This window comes from Notothenia rossii (genome assembly GCF_949606895.1).
Source record: "Notothenia rossii genome assembly, chromosome: 7".
Classification (NCBI taxonomy): Eukaryota; Metazoa; Chordata; class Actinopteri; order Perciformes; family Nototheniidae; genus Notothenia; species Notothenia rossii.
Genome location: NC_136905.1, coordinates 85,513,501 through 85,526,000, shown reverse-complemented (window position 1 = coordinate 85,526,000; position 12,500 = coordinate 85,513,501). Strand labels below are relative to the sequence as shown.

Genomic DNA, 12,500 nt, shown 5'->3' with positions numbered 1-12,500 from the left:
TATCTGTTGTAGTATCTGCAGTAGTATTTACAGTAGTATTTAAAGTAGTATTTACAGTAGTATCTGTAGTAGTATCTGCAGTAGTATTTACAGTAGTATTTGCAGTAGTATTTACAGTAGTATTTACAGTAGTATCTGCAGTAGTATCTGCAGTAGTATTTACAGTAGTATTTACAGTAGTATTTACAGTAGTATCTGCAGTAGTACCTGCAGTAGTATTTACAGTAGTATTTACAGTAGTATTTACAGTAGTATCTGTAGTAGTATCTGCAGTAGTATTTACAGTAGTATTTACAGTAGTATTTACAGTAGTATCTGCAGTAGTATCTGCAGTAGTATTTACAGTAGTATTTACAGTAGTATTTGCAGTAGTATCTGTTGTAGTATCTGCAGTAGTATTTACAGTAGTATTTAAAGTAGTATTTACAGTAGTATCTGTAGTAGTATCTGCAGTAGTATTTACAGTAGTATTTGCAGTAGTATCTGCAGTAGTATTTACAGTAGTATTTAAAGTAGTATTTACAGTAGTATCTGTAGTAGTATCTGCAGTAGTATTTACAGTAGTATCTGTAGTAGTATCTGCAGTAGTATTTACAGTAGTATTTAAAGTAGTATTTACAGTAGTATCTGTAGTAGTATCTGCAGTAGTATTTACAGTAGTATTTGCAGTAGTATTTGCAGTAGTATTTGCAGTAGTATCTGCAGTAGTATTTACAGTAGTATTTGCAGTAGTATCTGCAGTAGTATTTGCAGTAGTATCTGCAGTAGTATTTACAGTAGTATCTGTAGTAGTATCTGCAGTAGTATTTACAGTAGTATTTGCAGTAGTATTTGCAGTAGTATTTGCAGTAGTATTTACAGTAGTATTTACAGTAGTATCTGTAGTAGTATCTGCAGTAGTATTTACAGTAGTATTTGCAGTAGTATTTGCAGTAGTATTTACAGTAGTATTTACAGTAGTATTTGCAGTAGTATTTGCAGTAGTATTTACAGTAGTATTTACAGTAGTATCTGTAGTAGTATCTGCAGTAGTATTTACAGTAGTATTTGCAGTAGTATTTACAGTAGTATTTACAGTAGTATTTGCAGTAGTATCTGCAGTAGTATTTACAGTAGTATTTACAGTAGTATCTGCAGTAGTATTTGCAGTAGTATTTGCAGTAGTATCTGCAGTAGTATTTGCAGTAGTATCTGCAGTAGTATTTGCAGTAGTATTTACAGTAGTATTTGCAGTAGTATTTGCAGTAGTATTTGTAGTAGTATCTGCAGTAGTATTTGCAGTAGTAGTATTTGCAGTAGTAGTATTTGCAGTAGTATTTGTAGTAGTATCTGCAGTAGTATTTGCAGTAGTAGTATTTGCAGTAGTAGTATTTGCAGTAGTATCTGCAGTATTATCTGCAGTAGTATTTGCAGTAGTATCTGCAGTATTATTTGCAGTAGTATTTGCAGTAGTATCTGCAGTAGTATTTGCAGTAGTATCTGCAGTATTATTTGCAGTAGTATTTGCAGTAGTATCTGCAGTAGTATTTGCAGTAGTATCTGCAGTAGTATTTGTAGTAGTATCTGCAGTAGTATTTGCAGTAGTATTTGCAGTAGTATTTACAGTAGTATCTGCAGTAGTATTTGCAGTAGTATTTGCAGTAGTATTTACAGTAGTATTTGCAGTAGTATTTGCAGTAGTATCTGCAGTAGTATTTGCAGTAGTATTTGCAGTAGTATCTGCAGTAGTATTTGCAGTAGTATCTGCAGTAGTATTTACAGTAGTATTTGCAGTAGTATCTGCAGTAGTATTTACAGTAGTATTTGCAGTAGTATTTGCAGTAGTATCTGCAGTAGTATTTACAGTAGTATTTGCAGTAGTATTTACAGTAGTATTTACAGTAGTATTTACAGTAGTATTTGCAGTAGTATCTGCAGTAGTATTTACAGTAGTATTTACAGTAGTATCTGCAGTAGTATTTGCAGTAGTATCTGCAGTAGTATTTGCAGTAGTATTTACAGTAGTATTTGCAGTAGTATTTGCAGTAGTATCTGCAGTAGTATTTGCAGTAGTATTTGCAGTAGTATCTGCAGTAGTATTTGCAGTAGTATCTGCAGTAGTATTTACAGTAGTATTTGCAGTAGTATCTGCAGTAGTATTTACAGTAGTATTTGCAGTAGTATTTGCAGTAGTATCTGCAGTAGTATTTACAGTAGTATTTGCAGTAGTATTTGCAGTAGTATCTGCAGTAGTATTTGCAGTAGTATTTGCAGTAGTATCTGCAGTAGTATTTGCAGTAGTATCTGCAGTAGTATTTGCAGTAGTATTTACAGTAGTATTTGCAGTAGTATTTGCAGTAGTATTTGTAGTAGTATCTGCAGTAGTATTTGCAGTAGTAGTATTTGCAGTAGTAGTATTTGCAGTAGTATTTGTAGTAGTATCTGCAGTAGTATTTGCAGTAGTAGTATTTGCAGTAGTAGTATTTGCAGTAGTATCTGCAGTATTATCTGCAGTAGTATTTGCAGTAGTATCTGCAGTATTATTTGCAGTAGTATTTGCAGTAGTATCTGCAGTAGTATTTGCAGTAGTATCTGCAGTATTATTTGCAGTAGTATTTGCAGTAGTATCTGCAGTAGTATTTGCAGTAGTATCTGCAGTAGTATTTGCAGTAGTATCTGCAGTAGTATTTGTAGTAGTATCTGCAGTAGTATTTGCAGTAGCAGTATTTGCAGTATTATCTGCAGCAGTATTTGCAGTAGTATTTGCAGTATTATTTGCAGTAGTATTTGCAGTAGTATTTGCAGTAGTATCTGCAGTAGTATCTGCAGTAGTATTTGCAGTAGTATTTGCAGTAGTATCTGCAGTAGTATTTGCAGTATTATCTGCAGTAGTATTTGCAGTAGTATTTGCAGTAGTATTTGCAGTAGTATCTGCAGTAGTATCTGCAGTAGTATTTGCAGTAGTATTTGCAGTAGTATCTGCAGTAGTATTTGCAGTATTATCTGCAGTAGTATTTGCAGTAGTATTTGCAGTAGTATCTGCAGTAGTATCTGCAGTAGTATTTGCAGTAGTATTTGCAGTAGTATCTGCAGTAGTATTTGCAGTAGTATCTGCAGTAGTATCTGCAGTAGTATTTGCAGTAGTATTTGCAGTAGTATCTGCAGTAGTATTTGCAGTAGTATCTGCAGTAGTATTTGCAGTAGTATCTGCAGTAGTATTTGCAGTAGTATCTGCAGTAGTATCTGCAGTAGTATTTGCAGTATTACAGGACTACTTTAGTCATACTTGCCAACCCTCCCGGTGTCATTGCCCTCTCCCGGTTTCCTCCCGGGTCAAATTTCTCCCGATTTCTGACAATATCAGATTTACTCAGGACTGTTTCCACTCGGACTTTAATACAGCTTCACCATTGTTTGGTTTCCATGGCAGCGCGTCTCGTTAGTAGCGCGCGGAACTGAAAGTCTGAGAGGGCGTTCTGCACGGTGAGGAAGATCGTCACAGAAAACAGAACAAGAATGGATAACTCCACCCTCTGCTCACTCCGGCCCACACACGTGCTCCATCAAGGACGGGGCTGCAGGCCGCAAGGCCGTGCACTTACAACTACAATCAGCATGTTCATGTTAATCTACAGCTCCGGAGATCCACTAGACCCCCCCCCCCCCCGCGGTGATTTTGAAATGCTCCCGATTTCTGAGGTCTCAAGGTTGGCAAGTAGACTGCAGCACGTATTGTAAGATGCTTTGGGAAAAAGCATTAGCCACAGGAAAATGACGTAGTGTAGTGTTGCAGGTGTATCAGCAGTAGTGTTACAGGTGTATCAGCAGTAGTGTTACAGGTGTGTTACAGGTGTATCAGCAGTAGCGTTACAGGTGTGTTACAGGTGTATCAGCAGTAGTGTTACAGGTGTGTTACAGGTGTATCAGCAGTAGTGTTACAGGTGTGTTACAGGTGTATCAGCAGTAGTGTTACAGGTGTGTTACAGGTGTATCAGCAGTAGTGTTACAGGTGTGTTACAGGTGTATCAGCAGTAGTGTTACAGGTGTGTTACAGGTGTATCAGCAGTAGTGTTACAGGTGTGTTACAGGTGTATCAGCAGTAGTGTTACAGGTGTGTTACAGGTGTATCAGCAGTAGTGTTACAGGTGTGTTACAGGTGTATCAGCAGTACCTTGCTGAGGGCAGTGCTCTCAGAGGGCAGCATGGCGCTCTGAGGCAGAGACCCTCTCAGATCCTCAGAGATGCTCTGCAGGATCTTCCTCCTGTTGTCCGACAGGAGCTCATCCAGATCGTCTGCAGGAGAAACACAAACAATAACAAGTGTTTATTTTAATAAAGTGTTTAAGTGGCTGAAACTGGTGAGGAATACATAATACCAAGTACACACACACAGTCTGTATACACAGTCTGTATACACACACACACACACACACACACACACACACACACACACACACACACACACACACACACACACACACACACACACACTGTCCGTCTGTCTGTCTGTCTGTCTGTCTGTCTGTCTGTCTGTCTGTCTGTCTGTCTGTCTGTCTGTCTGTGTGTGTGTGTGTGTGTGTGTGTGTGTGTGTGTGTGTGTGTCTGTGTGTGTGTGTGTGTGTGTGTGTGTGTGAGAGAGTCTGTCTGTCTGTCTGTCTGTCTGTCTGTCTGTCTGTCTCTGTGTGTGTGTGTGTGTGTGTGTGTGTGTGTGTGTTTACCTGACTCTCTGACCCACTGCAGCAGTCTGCTCAGATCTCTGCTCTTCACTCTGCTCAGAAGCTGCTTCAGCTCCAGCTTCGCCTCACACAGATCCATCTGCAACTCTGTCTGTGTTTCAGTCTCTCTGAGTTTCTGCTCATGGTGAAGCAACGTGTCTGCGTGTTAAGGTGGAACCTGAGCATTCACGTTTATCACCTTTCATAACTCATTATTAATCTATGCAACTATAAATATTAAACTTTACTTCAGTCGTTCATTTGAGAGCAGCTGTTACATACCTGGGTGAAGGTTACAGTTCATTTAAATGAAAGATACCACGTTACTCCACACTAATAGTTCAGTCCACCTTAAGAAATAAGACCGACCTCGGAAGCAGTTGTGTTTTTAAAAAAACTTTATTGACACGAGTACAGTTCACACTTCAAAATCAAAACAAAGATCAGACATAATTAATGTTTGGCAGTAATTCAGGATAAAACATTAAAAATATCTCTGCATCTTTCTCACTTTCTCAGAAATTAGAAAATAAATCGAGGAAACATTTGAATCCTGAAAAATACTTTAGAAACAAAGTCAACAAAGTAAAAGTATACATTTTGACTGTTTCCCAGAATTTTTTCTTTTTCGATTTATTCTCGGAATTTTGACTTTTTTTCATAATTTTTATTTGTTCTACTTTTTATCAGTTTTGACTTTTTTGACTTCTTTTCTCAGAATTTTGTATATTTTCAGTTTTTTTTCAGAATTTTGACTTTTTCTCAGAGTTTTAACTTTTTCTCAGAGTTTTGACTTTTTCTCAGAGTTTTGACTTTTTCTTGACTTTTACTCAGAATTTTGACTTTTTAGGTTTTTTTAAAACTTTTTCTCAGATCTTTGTGTTTTTCTCAGAATTTAGAAAACACCAATTTTAACGTGTTTTAGTCTCTGATTTGCAGTCACAGTGAAATTTAAACCGGTTCCTGTCATAAGCAATGAGTCGTTGTCCTCCGGGACGGCAGGCGGCGCTTTGTTTAAAAACAGCTCTGCTCTCCGCCAGCAGCAGCAGCAAAAGAAGAAGAAGTGTTTCCGGGTCAGTTCTGATTAGATGACGTTCCTCTGAGTTTGTGCTTCAGTTTCATCCTCAAACTCTCAAACAGCCGGTAAGTCTCCTCCGTGTCTGCTCCAATGAGCTCTGTGTCTGCCCCTCTGTCTCTAACGTGCTCTATGGGGGCTCCGGGAGAAGCTAACTCACCGCTAACACCGAGCTAACACTGAGCTAATGCTAATCTGCTGTTTACACCGACGGGGAAGCTAATGCTAAGCTAACGTTATAAACAGCTGTAAACGTTACAAACAGCCTGATTATAAACTCATATCTCGATCAGAGTGATTATAGATGAGAGGATAGAGGATTACTAAGTGTTGTCATGTCGTGTTTCTGGGCTCAAACTCTTCCATATGTCGCCTGTTGGCCAAAGACAACTGATGTATTACAAACTGTTAGATAGTGATCATTGTGCTCAAAGATTGTCCACTAAAGTGAGAGGAACGTGTAAAGGGTTAATGTGGGTCTTTATCCTGAAACTAGGAAAACAAAGCAATTTAGTTAAAAACATATCAGTGTTTTTACAGCAGAGAAGAAGCTGAATGCGTTTATGATGGTTTCTGTGTTCAGGGTAAAGTGGAAAATATAAGACTGGCATTACAAGTGAATACATAGTTTGTGATGACTTCCTGATGAAATACTACCTGTTTCTCTGGTGATAACAAACTGATGACATGTGACGAGTTTCTATTGGCCACTCATCATCACATGACTGAGAGCTAGGGATGGGTACCGAGCACCGAGAACCGAGAACCGGTACTAAGTCAATACCGGTACCTGATTGGACGGTATCGGTATACCGTTAAGCCGCTGGAAAAACGGTGCTGCTATCGGTATATGTGTTACGTCTACTTCCTTAGTTTAACTTTAAACCATTCTTGTTGGTTGGGAACCCTCATCTGTGTGATGTATCCGTTTGAGACCCCTCTGATTGGCCACTGTAAATGCCACTCGTCATCTCTCTCAACAGCGCTCTTATTATTGTTGTGAGACTCCCGCAGGCATGACGGACAGAGCGAAGTGATCGAAGGTCTGGGTGCACTTTAAAAAAATGTAGTGGCGATAGTGCAAGGTGCAATCTATGTACTCACTTAGTTGCTTGTAAAGGGGGTGACACAATCAACTTAATGAAACATTTGCAAACAAGACACTCATTGAATCTAAAACAGTGCTAGCGATACTGCTAGCCTAGTGCTAGTGGGCTTCAGCCGCGCCGTGTGTAAATGTGACCTGAGCAAAGGCTCGCAGGCATGTTAGCTGCTGAGCACGGGCAATATGTTTTGTTTACCTGAGTGCAGTCTTGCAGGCACATCGCCTTGTCTTTTTTTTAGTTTATTAACACTGACAGTCTATTAATGTGAGCTACTACACCTAGAATAATTTGGCCTTTCATTGAATGCTTTATAAACCAGTTAAACTTACAGATGTCATTGTGAATTGGAAAACTGCATTTAAATGTTGTTAAAGGTCAACGTTTCAATGTATGGTTCAGCAATTGTTGGTCGTTTACTAGGAATTTACATATTTTAAGCTCAAATATGTTGTTCTATGTTTAAACCTTCAGACACATGTTGACGTGTTTCAGTTCAGCACATCATTTATTTTGTGATGATTTAAAAGTACAATCCAGAATAATATACGTTCTCGCCTTTATCTTTTTGCCATCTTAGCCTTTTGACCAATTTCTTCATATCACAGTTTTGCATGATGTCACTGTAGGACAATGTTTTAAGGATCTCCTGTCGAGCTAGGTTGTCAGTTTGAAATGTCTGGATGAAGATGTAACTGATTTACAAATGTTAAAAAAAATGCCTCTTTTCATCCTCTGTCTGGGGAAAACCCCAAAAAGCATGACAGGGCGAGCCACGCCCCTTTAAGTTATTTTTATTCGTGTCTGCTTTTGAGAAGCTAATGTTGAAGTTATACAGTTATTTCTGCAAGAAAATTACAATACAATGACTGTTTAATCTTCACATCTTGAATTCATGTCTATAATTTTGAGCACCAAATTATTGAAAAGTATCGATAAGAGTATCGAAAAATACCGATACCGATAAGCAGTACCGGTATCGATAAAATCCTAACGATACTCATCCCTATTCATCACAACCATCACAACACCTTCTTTCGGCCCCTACACACGGCGGCGTGCATTGCCGCTTGGCGGTGGGCGTGTCTTGAGCTTGGGGAGTTTACGCGACCAACCATAAAAGGTTTTACATGTCACGCTTTATATGATGAACATTTATGACATTAATGTCTACGGTGCTATTTTACGCAACATTCCATGCTGGCTAAATACTGTCTATGCCTGCTAGCTGCCCATTCAAACGAAGTACACTGGATATAAACTCCCCCTCCCTCCATGCCTGGCTCCTCCGGTTTGTATCCCGGTAGATGAACAGGGACTGATCATAAAGCACCGGGTGATTTCCCACCGCTACGATTAATTTCTCCTCCCTTTTTTTGGCATATGAGGAAATGACCTGCGGTGTGTCTCTCCCAGCATTCACGCGGTTTGATTGGCTAGCGCTTGTACTGGCAGATTTGCATAAGTGGGATTTGATTGGCTGACGCTTCCGTCGAAGCTTCAAAAGTAGAACGTTGCTCTACTTTTGCAGAGAACACAGTGACAAAAGCTACGCTTTGCTCCCACAATGCAGTTCGGCAAAGCGTGACATCACCCCATTCAAAGTGAATGGACAGAAGCGTTGAAGAGTCAACGCACGCCGCCGTGTGTAGGGACCGTAACTGTGGCGCGCACACACACACACACACACTCAGACACACACACACACACTCAGACACACACACACTCAGACACACACACTCAGACACACACACTCAGACACACACACTCAGACACACACACACACACACACTCAGACACACACACACTCAGACACACACACACTCAGACACACACACACACACACACACTCAGACACACACACTCAGACACACACACACACACTCAGACACACACACACACACACACACACACACACACACACACACACACACTGTATTCTTCTCACCTGACTCTCAGAGGAACATCAGGACTCAGGTGTGTCTCCATCAGTCCTGTTGCTATGGTTACCTGCAGTGTTCTGATTGGTCGTCGTGTCTCTAAGCGCGTCATTGTGTTGCGTTCAAAGACCTCCCTAAAACTTCCCTTCTTCTTCTCTCCTCTGAAACAGGAAGTGTGTGTCGAGCTGCGTTTTCACCTGTCAGCTGACTCACTGAGCCAATCAGAAGGGGGCTCCCCTCCACACACACATCTCTGTTCTAACACACACACGGTGAGTGAGCAACACACACATCTCTGTTCTAACAGACACACGGTGAGTGAGCAACACACACACACATCTGTTTTAACACACACATCTGTTTTAACACACACATCTCTGCTCTAACACGAACATCTCTGCTCTAACACACACACTTCTCACACGATGAGGGCTAACGAGTTCTATACTTCCACTCATTTCTGATAATTGAGGTTATATTGTGTTTCCTGTGACATCATCCTGACGTGTGTGTGTGTTTCCTGTGACATCATCCTGAAGTGTGTGTGTGTGTGTGTGTGTGTGTTTCAGGGTTAGCTCCAGCCGCCACCATGGTGTTAGCCGACCTGGGGAGGAAGATCACGTCGGCGCTGAGGTCGCTCAGCAACGCCACCATCATCAATGAGGAGGTACATTGAATCATACATTTATATACTCAGAGGGGGGGGGGGGGGCACCTCTGAGTTGAAGACTATACACACGGCTCCCTACAGCTGGAGCAGATTAAGGGGAAACCCTGGCAGCTATCCTTTAAATGCAGTGTGTGTGTTCAGCAGAGGAAGAGATACAGGTTCATGGAACAGTGGAGAGGAAATGCTGCATATATCTAACTCTGTGTGTGTGTCTGTGTGTGTGTGTGTGTCTCTGTGTGTGTGTGTGTGTGTCTCTGTGTGTGTGTGTGTGTGTTGTGTGTGTGTGTCTCTGTGTGTGTGTGTCTCTGTGTCTCTGTGTGTCTCTGTGTCTCTGTGTGTGTGTGTGTGTCTCTGTGTGTGTCTCTGTGTGTGTGTGTGTGTGTCTCTGTGTGTGTGTGTGTGTGTGTGTCTCTGTGTCTCTGTGTGTGTGTGTCTCTGTGTGTGTGTGTGTGTGTGTGTCTCTGTGTGTGTGTCTCTGTGTGTGTGTGTGTGTCTCTGTGTGTGTGTGTGTCTCTGTGTGTGTGTGTGTCTCTGTGTGTGTGTGTGTGTGTCTCTGTGTGTGTGTGTCTCTCTGTGTGTGTGTGTGTGTGTGTGTGTGTGTGTGTGTGTCTCTGTGTGTGTGTCTGTGTGTGTCTCTGTGTGTGTGTGTGTGTGTGTGTGTCTCTGTGTGTGTGTGTCTTTGTGTGTGTGTGTGTGTGTGTGTGTGTCTCTCTCTGTGTGTCTCTGTGTGTGTGTGTCTGTGTCTCTCTGTGTGTGTCTCTGTGTGTGTGTGTGTGTGTGTGTGTGTCTCTGTGTCTCTGTGTGTGTGTGTGTGTGTCTCTGTCTGTGTGTGTCAGGTGCTGAACGCCATGCTGAAGGAGGTGTGTGCCGCTCTGCTGGAGGCCGACGTCAACATCAGGCTGGTCAAACAGCTCAGAGAGAACGTCAAGTCAGTATTCAATATAAACCTGGTCCAGAGACTAAACCAGAGACTAAACCTGGTCTAGAGACTAAACCTGGTCTAGAGAGTAAACCTGGTCCAGAGACTAAATCTGGTCTAGAGACTAAATCTGGTCTAGAGACTAAACCTGGTCTAGAGACTAAACCTGGTCTAGAGAGTAAACCTGGTCCAGAGAGTAAACCAGAGACTAAACCTGGTCTAGAGACTAAACCTGGTCCAGAGACTAAACCTGGTCTAGAGACTAAACCTGAAGACTAAACCTGGTCTAGTCCTCAGCGGGGCTCTGACTCTGAGTTTTGTCCCTTCAGGGCTGCCATAGATCTGGAGGAGATGGCCTCCGGTCTGAACAAGAGGAGGATGATCCAGCACTCTGTCTTCAAGGAGCTCGTCAAGGTCAGAGGAGACGGATCAACACCTGATCGGAGACAAGAGATACAAAGAACACATGGATCAGACTCACCTGTGTGATGTGTGTGTTTAATGTGTGTGTGTGTGTGTGTGTGTGTGTGTGTGTGTGTGTGTGTGTGTGCAGCTGGTGGACCCCGGTGTGAAGGCCTGGACTCCGACCAAAGGAAAGAACAACGTCATCATGTTTGTGGGTCTGCAGGGCAGCGGGAAGACCACTACCTGCTCCAAGGTGAGCCCCTCACCTGTACACACCTCACCTGTACACACCTCACCTGTACACACACCTCACCTGTACACACACACCTCACCTGTACAGACCTCACCTGTACACACACCTCACCTGTACACACCTCACCTGTACACACCTCACCTGTACACACACCTCACCTGTACACACGCACCTCACCTGTACAGACCTCACCTGTACACACACCTCACCTGTACAGACCTCACCTCACCTGTACACACACCTCACCTCACCTGTTCACACACACCGCACCTGTAAACACCTCACCTGTACACACACACCGCACCTGTAAACACCTCACCTGTACACACACACCTCACCTGTACACACACACCTCACCTGTACACACACACCTCACCTGTACACACACACCTCACCTGTACACACACACCGCACCTGTAAACACCTCACCTGTACACACACACCTCACCTGTACACACACACCTCACCTGTACACACACACCGCACCTGTAAACACCTCACCTGTACACACACACCGCACCTGTAAACACCTCACCTGTACACACACACCGCACCTGTACACACACACCGCACCTGTAAACACACACCGCACCTGTAAACACACACCTCACCTGTACACACACACCTCACCTGTACACACACACCTCACCTGTAAACACCTCACCTGTACACACACACCGCACCTGTAAACACCTCACCTGTACACACACACCTCACCTGTACACACACACCTCACCTGTAAACACCTCACCTGTACACACACACCTCACCTGTAAACACCTCACCTGTACACACACACCTCACCTGTACACACACACCTCACCTGTACACACACACCTCACCTGTACACACACACCTCACCTGTTCACACACACCGCACCTGTAAACACCTCACCTGTACACACACACCGCACCTGTAAACACCTCACCTGTACACACACACACCGCACCTGTAAACACCTCACCTGTACACACACACCTCACCTGTACACACACACCTCACCTGTTCACACACACCGCACCTGTACACACACCTCACCTGTACACACACACCGCACCTGTACACACACACCTCACCTGTACACACACACCTCACCTGTAAACACCTCACCTGTACACACACACCGCACCTGTAAACACCTCACCTGTACACACACACCTCACCTGTACACACACACCTCACCTGTAAACACCTCACCTGTACACACACACCTCACCTGTAAACACCTCACCTGTACACACACACCTCACCTGTACACACACACCTCACCTGTACACACACACCTCACCTGTACACACACACCTCACCTGTTCACACACACCGCACCTGTAAACACCTCACCTGTACACACACACCGCACCTGTAAACACCTCACCTGTACACACACACCGCACCTGTACACACACACCTCACCTGTACACACACACCTCACCTGTTCAC

The 12,500-nt window shown here is 42.9% G+C and overlaps 2 protein-coding genes across 3 annotated transcripts in view; one reads left to right on the top strand and one right to left on the bottom strand.

The window, feature by feature from the left end:
• The window catches only part of LOC307046321 (uncharacterized protein), a 9,551-nt gene extending 4,537 nt beyond the window's left edge, over positions 1 to 5,014 (bottom strand). The window contains exons 1-3 of the mRNA XM_079692723.1: positions 4,977 to 5,014; positions 4,698 to 4,853; positions 4,151 to 4,272 (exon numbers count right to left, since the gene is read on the bottom strand). Coding sequence (XP_079548849.1) covers positions 4,151 to 4,272; positions 4,698 to 4,853; positions 4,977 to 4,998 — 300 coding nt within the window. The 5' untranslated portion in view covers positions 4,999 to 5,014. The remainder of the gene's footprint in view (positions 1 to 4,150; positions 4,273 to 4,697; positions 4,854 to 4,976) is intronic.
• Positions 5,015 to 5,681: 667 nt separating this feature from the next.
• Positions 5,682 to 12,500, top strand: part of srp54 (signal recognition particle 54) — a 23,904-nt gene continuing 17,085 nt past the window's right edge. The window contains exons 1-6 of one of the 2 annotated variants that reach the window (XM_079692717.1): positions 5,682 to 5,837; positions 8,983 to 9,079; positions 9,381 to 9,479; positions 10,319 to 10,410; positions 10,731 to 10,815; positions 10,955 to 11,059. In XM_079692717.1, the coding sequence (XP_079548843.1) occupies positions 9,402 to 9,479; positions 10,319 to 10,410; positions 10,731 to 10,815; positions 10,955 to 11,059 (360 nt within the window). In that variant the 5' untranslated portion in view covers positions 5,682 to 5,837; positions 8,983 to 9,079; positions 9,381 to 9,401. Of the gene's footprint in view, positions 5,838 to 8,982; positions 9,085 to 9,380; positions 9,480 to 10,318; positions 10,411 to 10,730; positions 10,816 to 10,954; positions 11,060 to 12,500 lie in introns of both variants that reach the window. The other variant, XM_079692718.1, reaches the window with a different exon arrangement.